General features: G+C 36.6%; 1 protein-coding gene across 4 annotated transcripts in view; it reads left to right on the top strand.

Annotated features, from left to right (window-relative positions):
* Nucleotides 1-13672, top strand: part of GBE1 (1,4-alpha-glucan branching enzyme 1) — a 140212-nt gene extending 126540 nt beyond the window's left edge. The window contains exons 15-17 of one of the 4 annotated variants that reach the window (XM_041480219.1): nucleotides 2064-2181; nucleotides 4082-4129; nucleotides 11951-13672. In XM_041480219.1, coding sequence (XP_041336153.1) covers nucleotides 2064-2181; nucleotides 4082-4129; nucleotides 11951-12007 — 223 coding nt within the window. In that variant the 3' untranslated portion in view covers nucleotides 12008-13672. The other 3 variants (XM_041480221.1, XM_041480222.1, XM_041480220.1) reach the window with 3 other exon arrangements.
* The last annotated feature ends 1240 nt before the right edge of the window (nucleotides 13673-14912 follow it).

The raw sequence follows: 14912 nt of genomic DNA, 5'->3' as shown, positions 1-14912 counted from the left end.
ACCCCATTAATCAGGATCTGGTTAACAGTATTTGCACAAAATCTGCTATATATGTGTGAGGACATGGTGATATTCACTTCAGCAGTACTTTCTGGCAGTACAGACATAATTTTATGAATTGTTTTTAAAACAGCATAGCCATAACAGTGACATTTGCTGTAAATAGTTTTGAGGGAATCATTAAACATGTCAGGCCTTTCAACAACATTGATAACTTATTAAATTTAATGTGTAGTGCAGATCACCGAAGCAAGGTGTGAAATGCTTGACGGAGGCATTCTCCTGCCGTGTTAATAAAATATGTAGTGGAATAATAGCAGACATTGCTGCTGCTGAAAGGACACTGAAGAGAGTGACTGGATCTTGCAGTTTGTGGCTTTGCATGTTGTACATGACAGCATATGAATGGTAATTAGATCATGTTTATAAAATAAAGGAGGGGAGAGGTGTGTATGGTGTGCGCATGAAAACCTCTGAGGACTAAAGCTGGCAAAGTATAATTTTCCAAACTTTTTTTAAAATTTTTTTAGGGAAGATAACAAACATGAAGGTTTCTGTAGAATGTTGTGATCTTTGGGCACCTGTCCTGTAGAGCTCATCAACTAATTTGGCAGTTTTGGACCATTCTCTCATTTTGCTGCAAACACTTGTGGGGAAGGGATTAGTTACCATTTGTGATTTGGGAGCTAATTGACATTTTTCCTCTTTTCCTTATATGCATTTACTTTTCTTCATTGCTAGAAGTCACTTCACTAGACCCAAGTGACTCAGAGTAAATCTGTGGTTACTTCTGTGTCATGTCATGCTTCAGCCTTCCTCGTCACCACAGATTTCAGACAGTAAGGCAGGTGGCTGGGGAATTTCCCACCTCATCTGATGGAGTTGTGGAAAGAGACTTGAAAACAATTCTGTTTATACCACAAGTCTTCAGGTTTTTTTAACAGGTTGAGCAAACACAGAAGCCTAAGAACAGTTTAAGAACCGCTGACTTTTTTCAAAGAGTGTTGCTTCACTCATCCCTAATCCTATTAAATACAAGCTCTAGGAAAGTAAAATTCTTCTACAGCTAAGAATAGAGGAAGCAGGTTGTGGATTATAGAGCATTGTTATTTCCCTCTCTCTTTTGGGTGGTGGGGAGTGGAGACTGCTTTTTGTTGTAACTTCAGGAGGGAAAAAGGTGCTTTGATTATGTCCAGTTAAGAAAATACAAGGTACTGAAATTTAAAATAAAAAATAGAATATTTTATTTATGGTTGTCCCAAATAAGAAGAAATTGACTTTGAATATTTATTTCCTTATTTTTGAATATTTATTTCCATTTATTTCCTTATTTTTTCTGACTTTATTGTTTCAACTTTATTTTGTCTTCTATTTTTCACTAAGTCTGTTTGAATCCTTTTAAGTATCTACAGGTATTCCAACTCATTGCTACACTTTGTTAAATAATTCACCCCATTTTAACAACTGCAGTCAGAATATTTGTATGTTAAAAAGCCTTCTCTTACAATATATTCTTTCTTTTGCTCCTCCATGCTGCAATAATTCCAGCTCCTTTCCAGAAGACTCTCAGAGGAGTTGTGGGCTTTTCTTCTGTAAAATTACATGCTTTTCTGATTGACACTTGATCAGATTCTGACAGACTGTAAAATATTGCTAAATACTGCTTGATTTTGATGGTGACATTTACGTTACTTCTTAAATGTAATTCAAATGCATTGTTTTGTTTAGTGGTACATTTTTAGTCTAGTTCAGCACCTGAAGTGCTGTGCATATCTGCTGTAATGCTATAAACTTATCATTCATGGCAGATTGAAGAAGATTGCTTTAAGAGGAGTCACTGTGCTAAATTAAATTTTCAGGACAAAACTTTATATGAATTATATATGTTCTGTATGTTTTTCTACTTTTTTCTTAGATTTTGTCATGAATTTTGCTTTATGTTGAATATATCAGCATGCTTCCATTACTGCATAACTTCATTACTAATTCTTCTAGATTTTTTTGCTTTGATTTCTTTTCTGTTTGAGGGGTAATTGGCATAGTTCCTTAACAGTTGTCTTTAAGTATAAAATCCTTCTTGATTCTGATGCTGGAGAATATGGAGGGCATCAAAGGCTGGACCACAATACAGAGTACTTCTCTGAGGAATATCCTCACAATTATCGACCTAATTCAATTATGGTAAGTAAATTGTTTGGGGGTTTGTTTGTTTGTTTTTAATTTTACATTCATCTGTGCAAGTTTTGCAATTCTTTGGACAAATATGGAGTCTCTTCTAGTATTTGGGAGAAGGGGGTATTTTAAATTTATTTTCTGAAATTAACCTTTGTCTAAATACAGTATAGATAACCTTATGATTTGATTATAACAAATAATATTAACTAATTTTTCTCTTTCAACTTTGCTTTTATATTTCCATGCACTTTTGCAGTGTCTGGCACACAGTGTTCCTTGCCAACATGCATGAAAACCTACTAATATGCTTTTGAGCTGCTATCCTTAATATTATAATTTGCTTTATTTTCACTTTATTTCAGGCAAGAGACTGCATCTTCGTGCTTGCTTTGTTTAAAGTAAATCTTCCTTTTCTGTCTTAAAATCATGTGCTTAACTCTGCAAACAGGAGTTAGAGCCAATTGTGTGTTTGCCAACTGGCTTTTTCATCCTCAGTTTACAGAAAAACTTTTTTCACTTTATTTCAGGCAAGAGACTGCATCTTCGTGCTTGCTTTGTTTAAAGTAAATCTTCCTTTTCTGTCTTAAAATCATGTGCTTAACTCTGCAAAGAGTTAGAGCCAATCGTGTGTTTGCCAACTGGTTTTTTCCTCCTCAGTTTACAGAAAAACTTGGCAAAATGGAACAGGATTTCTCTGTTCACATCAAGAATTTCAAGGATTTCCAGTCCAAAAGTGGTATGAATAATGGATAGAGAGTTTCCCATAAATCACCTGAGATGAACTGGGAGACATATCCTTGCATACAATTTCTGTTAGCTGAGGTGGTCACTAATAAAACTCTACCTTTCTTAATTGCTCTTGAAATCAGACTCATCACAATTAGCAATTTTAAAATGTTATTTTCCCTGTTCTTTTTGTATGTATATGTGTTTATGTGCACATATTTCCCATTCTTTCTATATGCATTCACATGTGTGTATATGATCATAAGCACAAGAAAATAAGACTGTGAGTTAAGAGTTCACTGAAAAAAAATCTGAAATCACTCGTATTGCTGAGTAGATTTTTATACCCAAAACATTTTTGTTGGTGAAGGGTGTGTTTCTCTATGCACAGGTACATTGGTACATGTGAACACCTGCAAATAAGTTACATTTGTAACCTTAAGAGCCTGCAAAAATGGATCATCTGCGCTGATTTTTGTGGGCCACCCCCCTTCTGTGGCTGAACAGAACATGAATTTCTAGTGTCACATCTTAACTTTTCTCATGAAATCTAAGCTCCTGAGAATTATTGTCACTTCTAATCTCTGTCTCTCTTTCTTTCATTGTATCCAGAGTATTGGCATTTCTTTCATTTGCATGATTTAAAATATTTTCATAACATGAAAGAATTTCTGTGCTTTAGTTGTGCTTGGTGTAAAGAATGTTAGGAATGGGTTTTTTTAAAGAATCTGCATGTGACAGTGCCTTCATAGCATGGGTAAGTATTTGCACTAATTTGAAATGAAAGGTCTAAGGTTTCATTCCTGAAGGTTATGTAGCAAATTATTGCTTCCAGAGTTCTTGCTTCGTGTACCCAATTCAAATACATTGCCTGGGTGATTGGAGAGCATCTTAATTATCTATCACTAACTTAACTTTTGCAAGCCAATTAACTGTGCTCTGGAATGTGCATTTCACATTTAGTCCATTAGATGGTGAGTGCAAGCCTTCCAAGCCAGAAACAAGCGTGGCAGAATGTGAAGCTGTGGTTTACTAGGCACATGTGGAAGATAAGGCATGTGGCAAACACAGCAGCAAATGCACTTTTGCACCATAAGCTGTGGCATGGCAATAGCACCTCCCGGTCAGAGAGAAACCCAGGTAAACTTTCTCTTGTGTCCTTCTGCCACCCAATTCACAGAGCAGCTCCAGCCAACCCCCCAGAGGATGCCACTTGCACCAAATAAAGGTAAAGTACCTTTACACGTGAAAGGACACCAAGTGAAAGTGGTCGAGGAAAAACATCTGGAAAACCTAAATTCAGCAAATAGGTCTTCATGTAAGAACAAACAAAAGTTACAGTAAATGCCTCCAGCTGCTATTTTGCAGTAAAACAAAGCTGTTTTATTTCAAATAGCAATTTATATCCAGGTTATTGGATAATTTGTCTGCTTAGGAGTTTCTTTAGTCTTAATTGCAGTTTCTAAAATCCAACTCAAAAGTCTTCCCACCAAATTTCTTTTCAAATAATGTATGATGCCACATCAATAAACTCATGAAACTTCTTGTTCTTTAAAAATGATTCCTGTTGTGTAGTAATAATTCATAACGCACGAGACTTGAGGTTCTTTTTTTCAAAATTTTAGTTTTTCCTCCACTACAAACTTTGAAAAAATAATTTTTTAATGAGAGATGCACCTTCCTTAAGGTGTGTGGGTAAACGTTGTCAGTAAAACATACCCAGAGGGTTGACAAAATGAAATCACATGCAATAATTCTGCTTCTCAAGTCAGGCTTTAATAGCACACAAATGTGTTTCAAAAATAGAAGATGAAATGTGACATGATTCATTCTAAAAAATCACCTAATGAAAGAAATATTCAAGATGACATATCAAAATGAGAAGAAGGAAGGTATGAAATTCCTGGAGCAAAGAATCCTGGAAGAAGATGAAGCTTTGTAATCATTGCTGAGCATTTCACTGTACAATTTTCAGGCTTGCTTAGTAACGCTCTTAGAGGGCCAGAATTCAAAATCATCAGACACACCTTGAAAACTCCATAGAAAATGCACAGAAATGTCCTTTGTAATATGACTTTTTAAGTAACTGTACTAATTTTTCCATTTAACTGCTTTTTCTATAATGGATTGATAACAAATATATGAAATGTACATAACATTCCATGCAATCAAACTTTCTAATAACAAGCTGTGAACCATTTTGCCACTGTAAGAATAGACTCTTTTTACCACAGCTTCATTTCTGTTTGCAACTCCACTCTGATATTCTCATACTAGCCTTTTTGGAGGTATGTTTTATAAAAGGTCTGTGCTTTTTTGAATGCTTTTATAAACCTTTAGTCTTGCTTATGTCTCATCATCTCTTTGCAAGATGTAAATTAAGTGCTGCACACACATTTCAACCCCTGTCAGATTCATGTGCCCCTTCATGGATTAATTCATTTGCTGGTACCTAACTTGGCTTTTGTGCTTGGATGTGAAAGTTAGATTTGAGGCAGGCGGAAGGAAAAGTGTAATTTTTTAATAGTGCATCACTCAAAATATCTTGTTGGTCTTTTCTAAGGTATCCAACTTGATTGAATTTTGCTGTAGGAAAGAACTAGCTATCAATAAGGGTTCTAGTAAATTTTTGTACTGTGCCAAAGTTTGGATTTATATGAAATTGGAGGGGTTATACTTTCCTACTTCATGCACCAACAGAAACTGAGTAATAAGCAGGCTAAGTGGAATATTGCAGAGGATGTTGTGTCATTGGAAAAGTAGTCTATGATTTATTGTGAAATGTAATTGCTTAACTTATTTTGAATTTTATACATTTACTTTTTCTGTAGTTCATTCCAATTAGTTAAAAAATAAATAGATGTCAGAGTATTCCTTTCCCCCTGTCCCCAGTGCTGTCTTTTCTGTTTCTCTATTTTTGGCATTCAGTGATAAAATCCTTTCACATTAAATTAAAGTGAAATTATATAGTTTATTTTAGGAATATCCTTATTACAGGCTTCAATTTTTAACCTTGACCTTAATGTATATTATTCGGTGTCAAAGTGCAACTTCCTGCTTCCTTAAGTCTGTGGACAAATTAAAATACTCCCATAGTTGGAAATGATCTAAAAGCTTTTAGTGACCTTAGCTTTGGAAATACTCATTCAAATAATTTTCATTATAAGGATTTATGTATTGAATTTTAAGGGACTGATGTAATCTTTAACTGTTTTCTCTCCTGACATGCACAGATATACGGATTAAATGAAAGAATGTTTATAGTTAGAAACTTAACTGTTCAAACTAGGTGAATCAGTCAGACTTTAATGCCGCAAAGGTCTTTTTGATTTTTAACTCTTGATAATTAAGACTTCTAAATTAATTTCTTCATCTTCATTGATTGTTTCACTTCTTAAAACCACCAGCAAATGTATTGTGAAGTTACTCTGTTAGTAATGTTGTTTCATCCTATCTTTGTCCTCAGAGTACTTGTTTTTCAGGGGTTTTTGCTGTCTTTTTTTAAGTTCTTTTTCTCAACCTGAAAAAAAGAGTGCAGAAAATAATAGAGAAGAAATTTTGAGATACACCCTGTGCAGTATATGGACTTCTTTTGCATAAATGAAGCAAGACAATCTAAGAAATTATTTTCTGCATATTCATGCTGTATAGCTGTAAATTGAAAAACAAATTGGAAGGTAGAACTTCACATTATTTTAAGCACACCTACTTTGTCATGTGCAAAATCTACCAAAATGAAAACCAAAATGTGTGAGATTTTGTATAATAAATTATATTCTGAAAGGAAGAGCTATCATCTATTTTATTCTTTGATGGTTAGTTATATTCTCAGAATAGTGTCCATGTGTGAAAATTAATGGTGATACAGGGACAGGAGATTGTCTAAAGTCCTCATTTTAATTAAAAGTTTGGGATAATGTTGGCACAGGCTCTTGTGACATTGCCTTCTGCATCTACCAGCTGCAATATGTGCTACTGAGTATTTTTTCTGCAGCGCCTGATCTAGCTCTGAGTTCTAGTAATTCTCCCATCTGTTACAAAATGACCTTGAAATTATTTTTTAGGGCTTGGTGTTTTCCAGTCCTGAAAGTCAGAGGAAGAGTAGTTCATTGCAGTTCCAGCCAATTTTGGTTGTGCTTGCACCTGGTTAGTCTGCACTGAATTAGTCTGACAGATCTGAAAGTAACAGTTGTCATTTGTAGAACCTCTTGCTTGTGGGTTTTTAGATACATTTGGAGACTGCTGTGTATTTTAGTCCTCTCCTGAAATATGTAAGGTGATATTTCTGCCTATAGCTGCTGCTGTTAACAGGTGCTTCCTACATGTGATATTCCTGTATTCTGCTTAGCTCTAAATCTCTTTTTTTTCCCTAGAAGTGTTCTGGATATTCACAGGGGAAAAAAAAATGTATAAGGAATAAGAATTTGGCTGAAAACATCTTACGTTCCTGGCTGGTAGTAGTACCAGTTGGTTTTGTCCTGTTTGTGAGATAGCCCGCATGAATAGACTATGATCTTGTTGGATAGCTGGTGGGAAAGAGGTTGTTTATTAAAAAAAAGAACACTTTTTTCTTTCTCTTTACTAGAGATACTGTTTTAGTGCCAGAAGCCTTGATCTGTGTGGGACTTGCCTAGTTTCAGACAGTGTAGCTGCCTCATATGGACATGCAGTATAAAAAGGTCAAAAGTGCCAACAAAATCCCATTTTGTATTTGACTTACAGACAAGATTCCCCACCATCCTCTCTGTTAGCACATCTGCCGGTGAAGTAACAGCAGTTACTCCATTCCTGCCAAACTGAGAATAAAAAGACTTTCAGTGATATTTTATGACTAAACGTTTGAAAGTTAACTTTGTCAAAAACTGTCTTTGCAGCTGAGTCATCCTGTCTCAAACAGATTGGATGTTTTCCAATCTCCATGTTACACTCTTCTGTCAGGAAAGGCCTCATGAACCTTCCTGTGGGTGTTTTTAGGTGTCTTCTTGGCTTCCTAAAATAGTGGAGTTGGTGTAAACCTTAGAGGGCTCGAGGCTGTAAGTTAACAATTGGTACAGAGAGCAGAGGGACAATTCACTGAGATCCTGAGTTACCTTCTCTGACCTCCGAGCTTACCCTGCTTTCAGCAGGGAGTTTGGGTCTCCTGAGGCCCTTCCCAACATGGGTGAGCCTGGAGGGGAGGAAGTGGCTGGAAAGAGTGTTCAGGATGAGCAGAAAGCTTGGAACAGAAGAGAGACTCTGGGGGTGATTTGATTGATGACAGTCAAGATGTGGGTAAGCTATGAATGAATTCTCTTTAGTGTTCTGTTCTTTGGGTTTTCATTTCTGTCCGTGTTCATCAAGTGAGCCTTGGGAAATGGTGAAGGAAACATGAATGGGATAAAACTTATGATCAGAAAAAGCAGGTTAAAAGAACAGAGATCAGTAGAACTGAAGCTGGTAATTGAAAGTGTATAATTCATCATCTGTATATGAAAGAATAAATTTCTGAGACACGCTTCCTAGGGTATGGGAAAAGTAAAAAAATACCTATCTCTGGTAGTGGTTTTTGCTGATGAATACCTAGGTTTCCTGTAGTGGTTTTAATCAGGAAGGCTCTATGCACTTTTAGTATACTTGTATATTTATAGCTAGATATATATCTCAGGCTGTATTTTATATATATAAAATGAAGAAGAGAGGAAGGTGATTCTGCACATCTGCTGATAAGGGACAAAAAAAAGGCAAGTCCCTTGACAAAGGGAAGACTCAAAACTTTGATGGACAATGTGGACAATACTGGAGTATTCAGTGTCTTTTTTCGGCTCAGACTCCAAGGGCAAAGTCTGCTTTCAGACCCTTTCTGTGTGATGGTGCACTACTGAAAATAAAGTGGCAGAGCCATAAGTTAAGGAGGCTGTGTATAAGTGGGATACACCCAGAGGCTTGGATGATTTCAGTGGTGTGATTGCCAGGCTGGTGATTGTTATCTGAGAAAAATCATAAGTGATCAGGGGAAATTTCTGACAGCTGAACCAAGGCTGAAAGGGAAGGCTGAGGGGTCTGTAGGACAATTCCTCCAGAAGACAAGCACCACCTCCTCTTGCAATCTGTGCCCAAGCAAGTGGGTTACATGAGATGGGTCAGTCAGAAAGCCAGCCTGTATTTAGCAAAGTCAGAGCATGCATGGTCAGCTTGATTGCTTTCTTGATGAAATGACTCAAGCTGTGTGCACAAGGTTGCTCCAGTCAGTTCAGTAAGACTTCCAGCCTTGTCTCCTGCAGCATTCCTGCCTGGGAGCTGAGGAACTACAGGGAAGATAAGGCTGTTAGGTGGGTTAAAAACTGGCTTGGCCAGTGCTGTTAGAGCAATCAGAGGCTCTGTGTGCAGCTCTTGACAGGTATCGAGGAGAGAGTCTTAGGAATTGTGAGTGAGCTGATCTTGTTTGGAGCCTGGAGCAGTGACCAGCACGATGGGACAGAGCACAGTTGTAGATGACACTGAATTAGAGTGAATCATTGATCAACTGAATGTTCAAGGTCCAATCCAGACTCATCTGGAGCTAAGGATTATCCATACATTTATATATTTGAAAGTGTCTGGACTCATACTATTAAGTGCTTGCATTTCAGCTTATCCTATCAGCAATGGATTCCTGACATTTTTAATAGTGTCATTTAATGGCACATGGAAGCATATGCTTGGAGCACAGTGGACTTGGTACAATGGCTTGCAACAGTCACTACACTAAGGAAATATATAGAGAAAATAAATTTAAGGGGAATATGTTATTACAAGAGTGGTAATTCAGGTGAGAGGTGCTGAAATAAAAGGAATAATACTGGAGTGAAAAGGCTCAGGAAGTTTTTTGGTTCAGGCTGTCAGAAGGAGGAGTGGAGGTGAGAAATCAGGGCTGAAAACCCTGCTGGGATCCTGGGCAGATAATCTTCCAGTTTTCACTTTATCTCAGGAAAGACAAGTGATCTTTCCAACCTCACTGGTCACATTTTTCTTCCTCAGTCCATCACACAATGTTCTGAGCTCTGTCTATTTAAACAATAAAGCCAGAGCACAGAGAATGTAGTATTTCTGGAAATATTGTTGGGCTGGGGGAAAGGAATAATACCTATATATTTGTAATGAGTAGTATCTAATAGTTGTGTTGTATTTTTCCTTTAAAAAAATTGTGTGCCAGTGGAATGAAAAATTAATAATCTTATTTGTAATTAATCGTATGTTTAAACAATAATTGATATTTTTGCATTGTTCATGCCTTAATTGTTGCTTTTTGTAGCAAATAGCCTCGGAGGTGGTTACATGACCAATGAAATAAGATTAGGAGATAGAGCCATATGTGGCTTTTCTATGATTTAGCAAGTAGCCCACCAAGATAAACTCTATAAATTGTGTTTAATTTCCCTAAGTAAGGAAAAAACAAGTGACTAACGTAATAAGCTGGCAGATACAGCTCTTCATGGCAAATGGAAAACATATCTGTCATAAGTTTAAATACAATTGTCTGCATGAGTTCTGAAATTCTGCTTAAACCAGTTTTAAAATTCTGCTTGTCAATGAAGTGGTTGGAGTTGGATGATCCACACTGCTCTCAGATTCTCAGCTGATGTAAATTGACTTTAAAGGAATTGGGCTAATTTACTCCTCCTAGGATCTGACACATTATTGACCAGAATATAATTGAGAATTGCTGTGTTCTGCATTAGCATTAATTTTTTTCCCCATAACTGAAGTAACATTTTACAAATTCTTTCTTAGAAAACTTATTTCTGTTTGTTCCTTCTCCCTTCTCACTTCATCATCCAAACCCAGAGCGCTGGATTTCTCAGTACACAACTTCAAAATCTCTCCTTTATCTATACGTTTTGAGGTAGTTGACTTCATTAAGTATTTCCTCTCCTGCACCGGTTTATAGAAGCTATTTATCACTGAAACCTTAGGGGAAATCATTATGTTCGCTGCCTTTCAAGAAGCATTGGACACTGCTCTGTCTGATTCAATGAAGATCAGCTGTTCTTTTTCTTTTTTTCTCCTTTTCCTAAAGCTCTTTGCTTTATTGCTTTATTCTGTTCTGAAAACAATGAAAGCCTTTCGTGCCATCAGGCTCTCGTTAGCAGATAACGCAGTTGAAATTGCAGAATATTAGACATTCCAGAGGGATGAAGGATAGTCTAAAAGAGGACATTGTCAGAATGAAACCAATAATCTTCAATCTTGTGTTACCTTTTATAATTGCATTTTTATTGACTTGTTCAGAAAACACATTCATAGACCTGACAATTGATGGAGTACCGTGTATCAAGGTAATTGGTAGATACCACATATCGGTCTTGTTTTCTGATTGTGGCTCTGCTCAGCTTGGAAGGAATGTCATGTAAAATAGATTGCCATGAGTTCTTTTGTGATCTATGAGGAGTCTTTTGATTATATGTGTTTGGATATTTTTGTGGTACTCAGGGGGAAAAAAAGGGAAGAAAAATGCAATCATTTAAATGTTTAATTTTGATTCTGTCCACCTTTGAGAGGGAGTTGTATTGCTCAGCCACTGGCATTCCATAGGTGCCAGAAGTTTGAAGAATATGCTTCTGTGTCATATTGCTGGTATTTACCTGTATGAAATGACATCGCAGGCCTTGGGACAACTTTAATTCACAGCAAAAGAGAGTTGCAAAACTTTGTCATTTATCACTGACCAGTCTGTTGACCTAGATGTTCTCAGGTTTTCGAAACTGGTCATTGTAAGTCACATGAGGCCCTCTCCTGGTAACCACCTAAAATATTTCACGATAGGCTGTTAAAAGAAAAATAGAAAAGAGATAGAAAAGAGATTGTAATCAGGCTGCCTTTAAAATTTTTATCTTGTGTAATTCCAGTGCTAGGGACTAAGGAGTCAATAATCATTCTTTAAATATGATATTTATACCCACAACAGTGCCCAAATGACAGATTTTTAACCGTTAAAATATGGGTTTTTTTCCACATGCTGTTTTTTGGAAGTTGTGTCCTTTAAGGTTTCTGGGTTTTTCAGCTGTTCTTGTTCTTGTCGTGTTTTTCCTAGGTGTACATTCCAAGCAGAGTTGCTATTGTGCTTCACAACACGGACATCCCAAAGTGAAGTTCTCTGTAACCACCACCGAAGAAGCAAGTCACAAAGAAGTGCTGATACACTGTACTAGTACTAAGTATAACAAAACTTGCTCTAAGAAGGCTTTCTGAGGCTGAGTATAGTAATATTAGGTGTTTAAAATGTAAGATTAATATTCACATGTAATTGCAGAGCTCTTGACTTGCTAGACCCTCTTTTGAGGAAGCTTTACAAAGAGGCAGAAAGGAAAATGTTGGATTTGTAGTTCTAGTAGTACAAAATTACACTTAAGGTGTTGCAAAGCAGCAGGTATTCTCAATTAAATTTTTGTTTACAGAATTTTATCAGGAATGATAAGAGTGATCCTGCTCCAAAGTTTGTAATTTCTTATAATCCTCATTTTGATAGTGAATTCAAATAGTCATTATGTGTTAATGCTTCTTACTAAAAGTAAGTAGTTTGCTTAAATAAAACAGAAGTTTTTGGCTAAAAGGCAGCCTTAACGGTTTGTGGGACCTAATTTGAGGCTCCTCTTCTTCATTGAAGTCTAACATGGAATTAGATACACTTATCCAGATGGATGAGAAGGTCCTCTGAGAGTCTTTTACTTTGCCATGTTTTATTTAATTACAAATGCACAAAAATGCTGGGCAGTAAAACAAGTAGGCTGATTGAGTGGGGGCCTGCTGATGCTATTGTGTGTGCTGGTTATCTGCTCCCACCCAAATCACTGAGTCTGAGCATCTCACTTGCTACAGATGGACAATAATGACACAACTATTTTACTTAGATCACTAAAATGTTCAGTGAGAAGCATGTTTTGGTCTTAATGCAACAGTACCACACTGGAAGAGGTACTTAAAGTGTAGTTCCTCACACTGCATATTTTTCACTAACATCAGGACCTTGCAATACTGATTTCACTGCTTCCAGAAGCTGCCTTTCAGCTTGGAACATGATGATGTTCTTGCACTTTTATAACTTTTGAAACAGTGCTTCTTGTGAAGAAGCAGTCTCAAAATTCAGTGATCAAACTAAGGTGGTTCTTTTTGATTAATTTTAAGTTAGTTAATTATTGGAGTGCTGCTAAGATAATTCAAGTGAGTTTATTCACAAGCTACAACTTTTTTGTAAAGAGTAAGATTTTGTATATTTGAAAATGTATTGCAGAGTATTCTGGAAAATTAATACCAAATTAATGAGACATGCTTTATTTTGTTCCATTTATTTAAAAACATATTTGAATTGGTTCTGAAATGAATGTCTTTTGTACCAATCTGAATTTTCTAACTTTTAAAGTAGCCAAAGAGGAAGATGTCCGTGACCATTTCCAAGTCATAATTTTATCCAGTTTCCTTTGTAAACCATTGTGTAAACTACTGAATGGTTGGTGCCAACACTGACAATCTATTCACAGTTCTTGGAATGCTTACTTGTGGCTTACTTGTTAAGCAAAATAAGGGATGGAATAATGCAGCATGATGGAAAACAGTCTTTTGCAGAGTTCACACTGAAAGGGCTTTGTGAACATCCCCAGTCTGATATGTTCTGTGTGGCAGAGAATGTTATATTGCAGTTGAGTACCATAGGATCATGCTTCATTTTCCTCTACACCAGTTTGATCATTGTTTGGTTGTGGGCTAATAAAAGCATTCCTGTTATGCTATGACTTTAAATAAAATATACTGAACTGTTTTAGCAACTGGAACTGATTATCTTTTTTTTTTTCCCCAGATTGTTTTCTTTGTAGTGAAATAATGAGCAACTTCTAATACATGTTATATTTACACTGTATTGATCTAATATGTTTTGTAGGGTGGTTTGTTTTTTGGTTTTTTTTAATTTTATTTTACTGGCACAAGTTCCAGGTTTCAAAATGTAGTGGCAAGCGTCTGTGTCAAACCTTTTTTTCAAGAGAAGGAATAAATGTATGATGTGAAGTATAAACTGTAAAATCACATGCAAAATAAACTCTGAGGAGGAGAAAAGAAATGCATATATGGTTTCATTCCTTGCATTGTAAAATGATTTTACAGCAGTCTTAACACTGAAAGACAGATCAGATTTTGCTCCATCCTAAAATCAGGGACTTGTCGTGGTCAGAAGCATTCATAATGAGATTGGTCAAATATTTGACCTGTGCATATTTTCTTTAATATAATGATAGATTAATAAAAGTAAATGACAAAATTTGCTTTCTGTGTTTACATTTGCAATGTAAACACAGAAAGCATAATAATTAGGGCTTTTTGGAGCCCACCTCTGCATTTTAATGGTGTGTGCTACTTCCTGTCTTGCAAGACTGGGAAATTTTCCCTTTCAACACCCATGGAAAGCCAATTTCTTCCTCCTGCTCCTTGAATATTGTTGGATTATTAAAAGAAATTCAGCTTTCAACTTCCTTCTGGTGACACTTTGCAACCAGGGCCCCTCCTTAGAGTCATGTACTGAGGTTATCACCATGTCTGGTTGAAGCCTGGCACATTCTGAGAAGCAGATGAGCTCCAGGGCTTTTTTGCTTGGCCACAGCTCAAGTCAGCACTCCTCAGCTCCATCAGCAAAGTAAGGGAAGTGGTCTGTGGTGTTATATCCCAGGGCACAAAACTCTCCACAGGTATTCAGACACAGTGAAGGATAAACTCTCTAAAGATGACCTCTTAGTGGTAAAGGACTGATAAGGATTTATATTTCAATGTTTGGAAATGCAGACTTCCCTGTCACCTGGGAATTCTTGCTATCCCTGGCCCCAGAAGTTGTTGCTCTATGGTTTCTCTAACACATCATGAAAACTCAAGCTCACCTTCACCTGCCAATTTATCTAAAGAGTCAGGCTGACCTTCCCTCTGTCTTGCACTGTGTGTGTGAAGGGTTCTTTGCACTTAATAATTCAAGTTACTCTCCAGAGCAGGTGGTTATTGAGATAACAGGCAGGCAT

This window comes from Pyrgilauda ruficollis, unplaced genomic scaffold (assembly GCF_017590135.1).
Source record: "Pyrgilauda ruficollis isolate IOZ18807 unplaced genomic scaffold, ASM1759013v1 scaffold50, whole genome shotgun sequence".
NCBI classification, from domain to species: domain Eukaryota; kingdom Metazoa; phylum Chordata; class Aves; order Passeriformes; family Passeridae; genus Pyrgilauda; species Pyrgilauda ruficollis.
The sequence above is the reverse complement of the archived record's forward strand: the minus strand, read 5'-3'. Positions and strand labels throughout refer to the sequence as shown.